Source organism: Pezoporus occidentalis, unplaced genomic scaffold (genome assembly GCF_034315485.1).
Source record: "Pezoporus occidentalis ecotype Australia unplaced genomic scaffold, CSIRO_AGI_Poc_V1 ctg157, whole genome shotgun sequence".
NCBI lineage: Eukaryota > Metazoa > Chordata > Aves > Psittaciformes > Psittacidae > Pezoporus > Pezoporus occidentalis.
The window spans coordinates 162,299-176,559 of NW_026913393.1; the positions used below are offsets into that span (position 1 = coordinate 162,299).

The 14,261-nt window shown below is 40.2% G+C and overlaps 1 protein-coding gene across 11 annotated transcripts in view; it reads left to right on the forward strand.

Annotated features, from left to right (window-relative positions):
- The window catches only part of DYM (dymeclin), a 226,070-nt gene that overhangs the window by 82,786 nt on the left and 129,023 nt on the right, over positions 1-14,261 (forward strand). For all 11 annotated transcript variants that reach the window (XM_062611731.1, XM_062611742.1, XM_062611737.1 and 8 more), the window contains 2 exons: positions 7,382-7,564; positions 11,779-11,957. In XM_062611731.1, the coding sequence (XP_062467715.1) occupies positions 7,382-7,564; positions 11,779-11,957 (362 nt within the window). The remainder of the gene's footprint in view (positions 1-7,381; positions 7,565-11,778; positions 11,958-14,261) is intronic.

Here is a 14,261-nt window from a genome sequence, read left to right on the forward strand (position 1 = left end):
ACTTTTTCAGTCAGGAGTTTGTGTATGCATTGGTGTGTTTACGCTCCTTATGAGTTTATTGTTGCTTGAGGATGGAATACTTAACATGCAAGTTCACTAACCACATAGAAATTATTGCGTTATTTCCTATACTTCAGCTTTGCTTGTTTCTTGCTGTAATGAATCTTCCAAAAACTTGCAATGGGACTTTCCTGAAATTAGTGTAGCTATTTTTATAGCCTTTTAAGCAAGTATACCCAGTGCTTCTTACAATTAGCAGTCTGAAGCTGCTTTAGTAAGGACCGGAGATGTTAAGGATGTGCTTATAAAGCATAAGACAACTTTATGTGAACTGCATCTCGATGCAGCAGTTGCCTCGCTGATCCAGCCTCTCCCGTTTATGATTCCATGGGCCACTTTTTCCTCTCCCATTCATTATCACATAACATCCCCGTGGCAACTTGAGAAATTGCTTACATGGAAAAGTAATCGTAGGAAAGTATTTATGTATTTTTAGCTTTCTTCTAACACAATGTAGCAGCTGGAAACAAGGACAAGAGCCAGCACAATGTGAGCTGCCAGCTCTCCATGGGCCACCAGAAAGTGTTCATCAGACCACAATGTGAGAACCATTGAATTGACTTAAGAAATGTGACACGCATAATAAGCATTAAATAAAATAATAAAAAAAAAACCAAAACAACAAACAAAAAACCAACCCTCAAGTTCCCAAAGCTGCTGCTTGAACGTAGTAAGAATGAACTGGTAATTGTAATGTTTTTGAATAATAACTATTCACTGGTTTTGGTGGAGGAAGTCCATGATGGTATCAATTAGATGCAGTGAAAATCACTTTTGCTTTAGTTCTTCATAGTCTATATTTACTTCTGTCTTAGATGTTGCATGATTGAACAATCTTCTGGATGCTGAGAGATTCATAAATAGGAAGGCCGGGTGTGGAGCTAGGACTTGATTTGAACAGATATTGAAACATGAGTTAGATCAGTTTGGTGGTTTTTTTTGTGGTTCTTTCTGGTATTTAACACTTTTTAAACTGTCTTCTCTAGCCTCATCTATTTGTGTTCTTTCCATTTTTGCAATAAGGGAAGAGAATTGCCATTTTGGAAATGTTAAAATGCCAGGAATTGATCAAGAAGATCTTTTGAAGATCTTCATGTCTACTAAAACTCTTCTTCATTTTTAGTCTTCAAAGCACCCCAGGGCTGCACCTTGGGCTGGTACACTCTGCAAAATAGTATCAAAAGTAATAAAACTTGCTGGGAGGATGCTTTGAGCAGCATGGTCTAGTGGAAGGTGTCCCTGCCCGTGGCAGCAGGGTTGGAACTGGATGAGCTTTGAGGCTCCTTCCAACCTCTAACCATTCTGAGCCTACGAGAGGCTAATGGTTTGTGGTAGGACTTAGGTTGTATATATGGGGGGGATGAGGAAAGGACCTGTTCTGTTACCAAGCTCCAGTGAGGAGAGAAATCACAGAAAAATGGGTTGGAAGGGACCTCAAGAATCCACTTGTCTAACCTGTCTAGGCACAGCATGACCTAGACTAGATGTCCCAGCACCCTGTCAGCCAAATCTTAACAGTGTCCAGTGTTGGGGAACCCACCACTTCCCTGGGGAGGTTATTCCCATGTTATTCTCATTGCAAAAGATTTCCCTGTGGTGTCCAACTGTGCCCAACATCACACTCATCTTTTCCATGGGACTCCTTGTCAACAGGGAGTCTCCATTTCCTTTGTAGCCGCACTTTAAATACTAGAAAACGGTGACAGGGTCTCCCCTGAGGCTCTCAGCCTTTCCTCACACACTGCCCAATCCTTGGATCATCTTTGTGGCCGTTCTCTGTACCCTCTCTATCCATCCACATCTTCTTTGCACAGCAGGGGCTGAAACTGAACGCAGTGTTGTAGGGGTGGCCTGACCAGTGGTGAGCAGAGTGGGACAGCGACATCTTTGTCTGTGCTGATGAGCATGGTCAAATGGGTATGCCAGCGTTAATTGAAATTTAATGCCTCCATTTAAACTTAGTGAAGGATAGGTTGTTTAAAGGAAAACTCCTTGAAGTTCAGTTATTACTGTGATTGCATTTCACAACTGCTATTAAATGAAAAATATTAAATATCTCCTTTTCCTGGAAAAATACTGTGAAATAAGTAACAGCAATTTCTTCTGCGTTAATGCTCTATCCAGGGAGAGAGCTCAGAAGGGTTTATCTTCTTCTAAGGCTTTACATTGGACGGTGCTTAAGATGTGTTTCGTTTACAACTAGTTTGATAAACGTCCCTCAAAAGCTCACAAATTCATTATAGCTCACAGTTTGTTGATACACTAACTTGAAATAACGGCACGCAGTACTAGAAGTTCAGCTGGCCATAAATATCAATGCTTTATAATGAGTAAATTTTTTACCTTCTGCGCTCCCATCTATCCTTTGGTTTTAAAATGTTGCTTTCTTGCATGAAACTATAAAATGCATTTAAACTTTTCTCCACATAGGTACAAACGTCAGCCTTACTTGTATGGTCTTGTTGCGTAACAGAGACCAGAACATTAGGCTGAGATTTCTGCAGAATTGTGTTTACATTAAATAACAGTCTGGTGAAAGAAAGTTCTTTTTTGACAAATGTGACATAACTTCATTTTGCCATTAAGTGTTGTTCCACAGACTGTTCAGACTAGATTAAAGTCCTGGGCTTGTTTTCATGGCTGTGAACACTGTTTCTAGCCATCTTAGAGGAGACCTCAGATTCTCTATTGCAAAACCCCCCATACATTGCTCTTAAGCAAGACATGCTTTCCTTGCCATGCCTTACTCATAATTATATGAATTTGGGAAAAAAGAAGCTGCAATGGGTGGTTTTGTAGAAGAGAAAAATGCATCTCTTGATTTTGTTTTGAAGGTAAAAGCAGGCTGTTTCTTCTCAAAGTATCTGTGTACTTGCCAGAAATAATTGTCAAAATGTTACTTGAATGTTAAACGTTAATCAACAAAAAATCTGGTAGTGTGGTTCTGAGTCAAGAAATAAATTTATATTAGAGAATTACAATTAAAAATAGGTTTTACAGAAACAGTAAATTGCATAGATGAAATAAGTGATCCAAATACATAAATGTTTGTACTGGTTTTGGCTGGGATAGAGTTAATTTTCTGTAGTTCTGTGTTTTGGATTTAGGATGGTGAATAATGTTGATTATGTTGTTATCTCAATGTTTCAGCCGTCCAGTGCGCACAGTAAGTCAAGGTCTTGTCAGCTTTGCATACCGGTGAGGAGGCTGGGGGGCACAAGAAGCTGGGAGGGGGGACACAGCCAGGATGGGTGACCCCAAGTCCCCAGGGGAATATTCTGTGCCGTATGGTACATTCCATACCCTATAATGTCATGCTGGACGAAAAAGAAATGGGGTCCAGAGGGCAGCGGCTGCTGCTTGGGGTCTGGCTTGGCATCAGTGGGTGGTGAACAATGGCATTGTGCATCACTTATTTGTTGTATTCTTTTACCATTATTATTATTATTCTCCATTTCTTTTCTGTCCTATTAAACTGTCTTTATCTCAGCCCACAGATTTTACCTTTTTTTTCCCCAATTGTCTCCCCAGTCCCACTCGGTGGGGAGCAAGTGAGTGGCTGTGTAGTGTTCAGCTGCCCGCTGGCTGAAACCACAACAATGCTGAAGAGACTCTTTTAGAATTACGGGTAATTAACTTCATCAGGCTTGTAATTAGCACCAAAAAGGTAACATTAGGTAATGCAAAACCTTTCCAAGAGTTTCTAGACCTTCAGTAGTACTTTGGGTCTTGATGCTATTGCAGGTAAGTCACCCCCTTCATCCTTTTCACTTCACCTGTTTAGTTTTGAGTTGTAGCTCAGAGACATAGAAAGCTTTCAGAAAAATTTGTAATTTACATTTCCCCGGGGATATGTATTAAAATGACAAGAGAATAGGAAATTGAAAGTGAAATTTAAATGTGAAGGATAATCAAGCACTATGTGTTGAAGTGTCTGAGCAAATTTCATTCCATGCTTTTAATGATACCAGGCAGCACTAGTACAGTCACAGCTACCCATGGCTTAAACAGGAATTTCAAACATTGCATTTTCTTCCTTTTATTCTGGGGTGGGATTTTTGGAGATTTTTTGTTTATTTGTTTGTTTTTTGTTCTGCCGCTTGAGAACATCACAGGATGTTCTCAGGAAGCAGAATCTGAAATGTGGTTCTGGATACTTGTTTTGTATCAGTGTATATTCTTCATACGTTTTCTGTTAACCCTAATATCAGATCTGAAAAGAATATAATGAGGGGAACTTCTGGGGGGGTTGCAGTATAAATTATTTTTTGTTTGCTCCCTAAAACCCCTGAAATACAGCTTAGTAATACTGAAATATACATAAATGTAAAACCACATGTAGGAAACTGAGACTTAAAATATTATAAACATGTAGAATACAGCCAGAACACAGAATTCTTGTCTTGCTGTCCACTCAAGCTCTTTAGATATTTAGCTAAATAGCATTTCAGTCTGCTGTTAATGATCAGAAAGGATGTTTTCCTTAGGAATTTCTCAACTTGAGTAAGTTGGGAGTACCAACTGATACGTACCACCTAACATGACATAGCATTTTGGAACTGAAAGGATTATTGCAAACATGTTAGCCTGGGACTGCTTTTGTGCAAGAGTACATTTGCCAGCAAGAGATGGAACTTCAGGAGATTACTTGGGTCATATATCAATGTGCAGATTTCTCTTGGACATAATTACCTCATTCTCCCTACTGGAAGATTGAACTTACTCACCAGTATTTTGGCCATATCTGTCTTTTCCTAGCTGTTGAGGAAAGGTGTAGTAATGGCAGATGCCAGCCTCAGAAGGGTGGGGTGGTGGAAAAATTAAAAATGAGAAGTACACTAAACTTTAAGAAAGCAAATGTGCCAGATTTGAATTAATTTAACACATGATGATAAATATATATATGAATAATTTCTTTCCATGTTACCTATCTGGATAACTCATGTGAGTCTAAAAGCTAACTTCGTGGTCATAATTTTTATTCCGCTTCTTTCTGATTTAAGGACACTGGATCAAAAACACAGTGATATGGGATTATTAATGTAACATGATTTTTTTGCCAGGAAGGCTGTAATTATAGTGCTTTTTATTATAAGAACTCCTTCAAGCTGCTTAGTACTGAATGGCATTAGTTCCCCTGCCCTTGACGTGGCAGTAATTGCCTTGCAATTGTGATGATGGAGTGTTGGTTTATTACTAAATCTGACTATATATAATTATGTTTGAAGAAAAATACTCTTTGCCTGGCTTTCATTGTGCAGGACTAGGAGTACTTCAAGTTCTTTTAATTGGTTATACTGTGCTTAGCTTTTTCATTCAAATGGCTTACAGGTTTTCATCCTTTGTGTCTTGAATCTAGCAGACTAGATTTCAGACAGAAGACTGAAAACTAAACTTTCTTAATTTTTCTGTGATTAAAAAGTGTGTTATAATTTTTCATTTAGATAATGTTGAAAAAAGGGAACAGGAATTTTGTTTTAAGTTGAGATTATTTCTTTTTTGTGCTGTATAATTCAAGACTTTGACCTATTACATGAATAATTTGGCTAAATGCTCAGTCTCTGGAAGGAAATATCAAGATACATTTAAATAACCCGTTCTAAGCAGGCATTTGGGGGTCAATGTCATCAAGAGGGGATGTTTCTTATCACCTTGGAATGTATCAGGAGTCCAGATGTGATAAGGGTAGATGCGCAGTGACATTGAACTCACCATGTATCACCATGGCAATGAGGGGGGGAAATTCCACCCTTTGACCTGACTTTTCCCCCAGAATCTGCAGCATCTCCGCTTTAGTATTTTGGCATGTAACCGGTCAACTTGGTTCATCAACACTGCTGTAATTAGGAACAGGATTTCCAAAGATGGTAGCTTAGTATTGAAGTTAATTTTTTATAATGTTTTAAGAATTAAATATGAAAATGGCTCTGCATTTCAGGCTCAAACATCAAAGTTCAAGCAGTATGATAATGAAAGTCTTAACAAGCAGCCTTCAGGTGCTTTTTACTGGCATTATGCCTTAATACTGTATATCCACCATGTATATACGGATAGAAAAAGGGGAGGGTATGCTAACATGCGTTCTTATTGTAGACCATGAGGAAAGAACTGTGAGTCGGTGTGGAGTGATGATTTATTTACATTTGTGTACCTAATAAATTTTGAGGGTTTAAAATGAATTAAGTTTTTGCACTTTGTCACGTGTATTTTCGAGGCAGTTTTTAGAGACAACAAAAGCTTGCTTACCCAAAAGGAATCAGTCTTGTTTTTTGACTGTTTTTTGTTTTTTTTTTTTTGACAAATAGTGATTTGCCACTTCAGACTTTTATTTCTTGTTAACTAGACTTTCAAATTATTCTAAACCCTTTATACGTCCATACCTTAACATCTTACATGCACTCTCTTAAAAAGGAATTTCTGAGCAGTGTAAGTACTTCTGACTGGAGTGCTTTTTCAAGTTGTTTCGTCTTCTGCAGGAATGCAAAAATATGAGGCTGAGTTTAATAATACCTTAAAATATAAATTTAAATTGCTGTTGATCCTGTCTTCTTTTTCCAGAAGGTTTATTACTTGCTATTAAGTTGTCTACCCACAATAATGAGCAATAATGATGATCTCCATAGGACTCTCATTCTGGAGATTCTAGTTTAAGCAGTATTACATTTTGTTGCTGTGTTTACCTAAAATATGTTGAGTTTATTAAAAATAGAATGCTGTATTATGGACCAAGTTGGTTTTATAAAATTGTGACATACAGGCTTCTTTTCGTCTCTTAATATGTTAGCATTATTAGGATTGCTGCATGCATCCTTTGGCTGGTATCTGCTCTGTGTTTAAGGTTTTCCCCTTCAAAAATATGATTTTGTTTCACCTCTCCTGATTTCCTTTTATATCACACAATCCCAGACTGTTTTGGGTTAAAGGGACCCTAAAGCTCCTCCAGCTCCAACCCCTGCCACAGGCAGGGACCCCGAGCAGCTTGCTCCAAGCCCCTGTGTCCAACCTGGCCCTGAACACTGCCAGGGATGGGGCAGCCACAGCTTCTCTGGGCACCCTGTGCCAGCGCCTCAGCACCCTCACAGGGAAGAACTTTCTTAAATTTTCAGTAATCTTGAAATTCCCACTTCTCTGTGCCTGCTGCTGTGTTACTCCTGAAACTTTCATTTTGAGAAACCAGTCAGAGCTGTCAGCTCCTTGTACAGGGGTGAATTGTTTATCCTCTCCTCTCTCTACCTGCGTGTCAGATGCCATCCTTTCCTCTGAAGGAGCCTTGTTCATTAAAACATGAACAAACGTGGTCTTTTCTGCCTTTTCTCTGCAGCTGGCCTATGGACAGTCTTCACGCTCGGAGGGGTGGGCAGCAAACCAACGCCACAGATGGAGCAGTGCTCCCCTCTGGCTAACCAGAGCCTACTGCTGCTGCTGGTCTTGGCCAATCTCACCGATGCTCCAGATACGCCGAATCCCTACAGGCAAGCTATTATGTCCTTCAAGAATACCCAAGGTTTGTATCTGTTCCTACCTCTAACCATGAACTGATGAAGTGTTAAATTGCTGTGACGGCGTACAGGGTCTTTTCCCAAAGCTTTTTCTCCCTTCAGCCAACCCGTGGAAAAGCAGTAATTATATATTATTGTTTTTCTGGGAGTTTTGGGGTGGAGTTCCTCAGCTGCTGGAACAGGGGAGAGAAGGATGCCCTTTTCTTCAGACTTAAAAAATCTTAGAAAGCTTCATCATTTCAAAAAATATAAATAAAACTGGCTTACAAGTAGGTTGGTTATCCAAGTCTGCAGGAATTGCCTGAAACTTTATAGCCCTTGGGGAAATACTGTTTAGTTGGTCATGTTCCTTAGAGCTAAGATAAGCAGTTGAATTGCTGATGGAGCTGATTTGCTGACTGTGTTCTTGTATTGCAAATGTGAGGAGAAACTGGATAGTATAAATGCTTTCATGGTATATATGGAAAGTTTCAGAGTTGTTGCAGCACTTGCCTGGTTTTTGAGGCAGGTTCCAGTCCATATATTTGGTCACTGGAGGTATATTATTTACTGACTCACAGTGCCCTGCTGCAGAGCGTCTTGCTTTTGGCACACAGTAATGCCATAACACAGTTTGGACTACCTAGACAGCTCAGCTTGCAGGCATTTTGCTGCTTTCCATATATACCTTACCTACACGCTTCAATCTCTTCAAGTTTTAGCCATGGTGTTTTACCTTTCCTTGGCTTTATGCAGGTTGACAGCGTGCACAGAGCTACTTGGCACAGCTCAGGTGCTGTGTTATAACCTGTGGAACCACATGAGTACCTCTGAGTTACTCACTTTATTTTGGGGGAGTTTTTATATTCCTTTAACCATTAAGTTTTAGCAGGGTGAGCTCTACATTCGTTCACCTTTACCTCTGAAATGTTTTTGGGTTATGAGGATGGAGGGTTGTTATCATAAGAAAAATTCTTAGTCCTGGAGTGCCCCTTTGCTTTATTAGATCCTGTTTACTAATTTCAGGCATATTGGGTAATGTTTACTCATTTAGAGCATTTCAGATGAAATGCATGATACAGTTTTGGTTTGTTCTGTTTTTTAAACTGCATGCAGACTTCTATGAATATTTTATTTTGATTGACTTTGTTTCATCTCATCAGTAACTAGTAATGTTATACACTGTTATTCGTGTATCATTATAAACTGTTATAACTGTACACATGTATCATAAAATTTTAAAAGAACTTTATGTCAAAAGCAGCATGAAAAGCCATATTTGCTCTAGATGTGTACATTTATAGAATGATTTATTGTTTCCCATAAACTTGTTTCCACTAGCAATACTCATATAAATGAGCTTAAATTTGATTCTTGTGAACATTCTGAGGGACTGGTAAGAGGAGAATGATACGAGAAAGGAAGGCTGGTTACTGTCAGAGTGATCTATGGTATGTGACTATAAAATGAAAACTGGCTTTTTTGGTGAAGTAGTTTATATATAACTTAATTGGGACAAAAATAATAAAATTCAGGATAGTTTTTGTTACTCTATATGATCTAGACTAATTTAATATTTCTGTTGGTCAGTTTAATGTTCTGTAGAATAATACAGGATGTGCTGCCGTTGCTCCTAAGTTTCTTTAACACTTCTAAGGTTTTTTTTCTTAGTTTTTTAACTGTCCTTTAATAAAACAGAGAGTGAAGAGCTGTAATTGTAATTGGCGTGGTTTAACCATCCACAGAAGTGAAGCCTGAAAGTCAACGCTCTTTAGCTAACCATGGCATCAAGCTGCTGCTTGAGAGAGCACACTGACTTCATCTGATATTGGTGTCTACATGCAGATTTTCCCTAGAAAAGAGAAATACTTGCCTGAAGTGGGATGTTTTTAAACCATTTGGTCCACAGTCACCATGAGTGATTGAAGGGGCTGTGGTGGCAGGAGCGGTAGTTCAGAACACAAGGTTTGGTCTCTCCTCTGCCTCATTGGTACATCATTTTGGGGCAGAGGCAGGGTTTCCATCGCCAATGGGCTGCGTCTCAGCTCTGTGTGTGTGGCAGTGCCTCCCAGCTCCTGCAGAAAGGAGGAGGGTTTGCTCCAGAGCCTCCTGCTGAGTGCAGCTGAATGGCTGGAGCTGTCACCCCTCGCCCAGGCCAAGAGAAGCAGTGGCTCCCTGGCATGCTGTCTCCAGCGGGCCCCCAGGAACCCGGAGGGAGCCAAGGCTCCTGTGGGGCTCCTGCAGGTCTTCAACAGCCCTTCCTTCCAAAGAGAGTTGAGATGTTCAAAACAAGGGACAGCTACCACAGCTGAAAGCCATTAGAAACCTTTAGTCCCCTAAAAAGAAAGGCAGAAGCAAGACACCCACATCTCAGTGGGTGCAGGGAGTATTTGTGGGGTCAGTCCCTAACAGTATAGATATTTCCACAGGAGAGTATAAAGGTTTGGTAAGAAACCATGGAAGTATTCATTTCAGAGCCAAATTTGTGATGTCTTGCAGTTGCTCCCATGGGCACACGTGTGGTGACACTGTTCTCACCGTTACCTGTGGTGTTACGCTCTATAACATCTGAGAAATCCTTCAGGATTTGAGGAGAATAGAAGATGTGCATGAAAAACAAGTGCTGCTGCCTATTATGTCAGCTGTCATAATACTGTTGGCTGTAAAATAGCTTGTAAAAATGCTGCTTTCTAAATTTACATTGTTGTTTTCCTTTATTCATCTGAGTCTTTTCTTCCTCTCCTTAAGATCCCTTCTGTCCACGGTGCAGGAGGAGGAGGAGTATTGTCACACTTCCCTAAGTTTATGCTCTTCCCTAAGTTAATGCACTTTTAATAAATGATAAACAATTCAGAAATCTGTGGTCTATTACAGTGGGAACTAAGGAATTTTAGCTAAATTCTTCAACTTTGGAAGTTGCTCATAGTAATATGGAAATTTTTAGGTCTACATCTTCAATATACTTGAAAATCCCTGCTATTGTTCCCAGAATATCATCTTGCCATGAAATTGCTGTAAATTTTCCCTATGCGCAGCTTATTTGTATACTTAGAGAAGATAGCCTCGTATTCAGTTGCCAGGATGCTGAAATAAATCAGCCCAAAAGGACATAAATGTCCTACTTCACGTATCATCTCAGACAATACATGTTTTGGTTAGATGTTTTTTAAACGAGCTGGAGAGGAAAATGCTTTCTATAAATTTCTGTGAAGCTTTTTGAGAGCTGAGGAATGTACCTGCTCTGCACTGGAACAAACCCTTGTACTCTCAAAGGTTTGGGTGGGTGTTTTTCTGTTTTATGAGGAAAGCAAAGGCAAAATTTCTGACTGGGGAAGATTGGGAGGCTGAATGAGGACAGGAACCTGGCTTTCTGACATAAGTATGAGTGCATCGACTGTCATTCTAGCTTTTTCCATTTCCACTGGAAATTGCTAGATGTTAGAGTTCTGTGCTGATGGACATTTTTATTGAAATTGGTAAAGCTTCCTGTGAAAGGCTTCTGTGAACAGAAATATGTTTTATTCTCATTTCCAGCTCTGGCACAGATTACGTTGTGAACACGAACAAACTGCTGTTACTTTGGAGGGGTGTTAGACTATGTGATGTGGTGTTTTAAATCACTTAACCCACGACTTCCCACCACACACACTTCTTTGATGTCCTGACAATACCTGTGTTTCACTGACAATATACTGATAGCCTTCACCTGTGTACATCTGCCCTTCATGCCAAGAAATGGTGAGGAGATACACCACCTCGATGCCACTGAGCAAAACCTGGAAGTTTGGGATGCAGGGTTTGAATCAGCATCAGGGTGCTGGGACAGACACAGGAGTGCCCGGAGAAGCTGTGGCTGCCCCATCCCTGGCAGTGTTCAAGGCCAGGCTGGATGGGGCTTGGAGCAAGCTGCTCTAGTGGGTCAGTCCATTGGTTCCAGAGAAGGCACTGTGGCTGCCCTTGTTGAGGCAGCTCTTGGGATTGCCTTCCTTTCTAACAAAGGAAGCCATTTGGAAGAACAGAATTGCTTTATGAAAGAAGATGAGTCTCTTGTGCAGATAAAGGGGTCTTAATGGAGCTCATATGGGAGAGCAAGTTTAGCATTTTGGCACAAATGGAGCTTCATGAGACCCTATTAGTGTGTCTGTATAAAATATTTCACCAAGAGCTTTTTGTAAAACAGACAGCTGAATGGTAAATGTATTTGTTAAAGACTGTTTTTTTCTTTATTTCTTCATTTCAGATAGCACTGCTTTTTCATCATCAAATCCACACGCTTTCCAGATTAATTTTAACAGTTTATACACAGCTTTGTGTGATCAGCAGAAATCTGATCAAGCGACTCTTCTTTTATACATGCTTCTGCATCAAAATGGCAATGTACGGACATATGTGTTGGCACGAACGGACATAGAAAATCTTGTAAGTATTGTTTTGCTTACTGTGTGCTCATCAGGGGGGATTTGTGTGTTACAGCTGCCAGTGTCCCCTCTTCTGTGGTGAGGACAGCAGGTTCTGCTTCACTTACTCACCAGTTCTAGCTCACTCATTCCTTTTGGTTATGTCATCTCAGGAGCAGGATGCTAAACATGTCACTGCAGTAAAAGACAGTACTGGTAGCACTACCAAGCTGTCTTTGAGTCCTTTCTGTCTTTCTCAGTGCTTTCTCACTGTCTTTTCCAGTGCTGCTGTTAGTCTGATCCATGTCAAACCTGCTGACCTCTGGGCATGGTGTGACAGAAGTGGCAGCAGATAACATTCTACTCATTATTTAATCTTTCTTTTTCAGATGTTCATTCCAGAAAGTTACACGAGCTTACTGTGTGCATATAGGGATCATAGTTAACAAAATGAGCTGTAACTTGGCTAACATGCCAAATGTCTTACAGGGTTGACCTGAGGCTGGAGCTCCTCAAGGAGCAGCTGACAGATTTTATAGAAATGCAACTGTACTGAGTTTTTAGTTGCTTTAAATAGGATTGTGGTTAATGGCCAGTATTACAGACACCTGGTACAGGTTTTGTAGGTTATAAATTAGCTTCTGCTCCCCACTTCAGTTATGTCACGAACCACTTTAACAAATCTTACTTATTAAAAAGCATTCCTTTAATAAGATAATGGCTGTCTAGGGGAATTGGTAACGGAATAGAGAACCCTTTCCATTTTAATATTTGAAATCTTGCCAGATAATTAGATCCCTTGCCTGCTTGATGGCAATATGGAATGGGTTTGGTTTCAGTCCAAGTCCCAGCAGATGTATTGCTAAAATCGGAGTTGATAGACACCACTGTTGGCAAACTCAAGTGAGATGGTTGATGCTGAATTGATTCGAGACTGAACTCCTGTGTAGTCTGCTGCAGATTATCTAGGTGAGGGCTGGATCATTTTGCATGAACTCTGTAATTAAATGGTCATACTTAATTTTCTGGGCTGTTAGTGTGTGATATAGCAAGTTTCACAGCTGCTAACCAGATCAATTTACTTTAGAGAAATAAAGGTTAAGTGTGTGCATTGTTTTATAATTTGATGTCAGATGCCTTGTAAAACTTGCAGTAAAAGCATGATGTGCGTGTGTCAAAACAACTCCAGATGCAGGTACACAGATGCTCTGCAATGTGGGGTATTTTTATGTATTATCTTCTATCTTTACTCACCTTCAGAAAATAATCAGAAAATCACAGAATCATGGAAATAATCGGCAACATTAAACAGCTTTTGGGAAAAGCTGAGAAAATTTGGAAAAGCATGACTGAGAAGTCAACAGTATTTATTCTTTCAATACCAAAATTTGAAACTCTCTGCTCTTCAACAGCATACTGTTGCTTCTTGTAATCCCTGCTGACACATTACTGACATCTTTGTCCAGTGCTCTCATTTGTAGTGGGTAGTAGGTAAGAATGAGCAGCGGCCAGCTGAGAAGAGCAGTTTTAATTGCTCAGTAGTGCAGGCTGAGGCAGACACAATAAGGACTGGGGGGTGGGGGGGTTAATGGAGACAGATCATGATCTCTCAATTACAACCCTGTGGTGAAAAAGGCTAATTCAGTTTTGGGCTTTTAAATGAGAAGAAGGGGCAGGAGCAGTGGAGCTGGTTATTTCCTTCCCTATATGGCAACAGCAAGAGCGGTACTAACACACTGCGTACTGTGCTGGTGGTGAACTACCATACTTCATAAAGTATTTACAGGCTATTGAAAAGTGGGGAGAGTGTAGAGAAACTCTTTTTTTCTCTTTAAAATTAACAATAAAACTGACAATGAAAGCTGACTTGGCTCAGTTGGTCAGAAAAGAGCTTGAGAAGCATCAGGATGTGTACGTGCTGCATCAGGATGTGTACGTGCCTTTACAAGGGGAAAGCCTTGAACAGAAAGGATTCTCCGCTTGCAGAGAAGTGTGGTGAGAGCTAAAGCCTGGAGATTGAATCCTACAACTTAGAGAGATGGGAGGAAAACAGTCAAGGTAATGAATTCAGAGCCAAACCTGTACTCACTGTGGGTATCTTTGAATGGCTTTCTGGAGGAGTGTGGCATAAGTCACTGGTCTCTTCATACAGAGTCAGGTGGGAGAAGTGTAAGAGTCCACAGCATATAAGAGATCACATCACCAGTCAGCTGAATGCTCATCTTAAACTTTCAGGGACTTTGTGGGTTGTTCTGGTTGCACTGCATGCAGTGCACCACATTTGTTGTGTTTTCCCCTGGTTTAATTCTTCTCAGTTTTGGTGCCC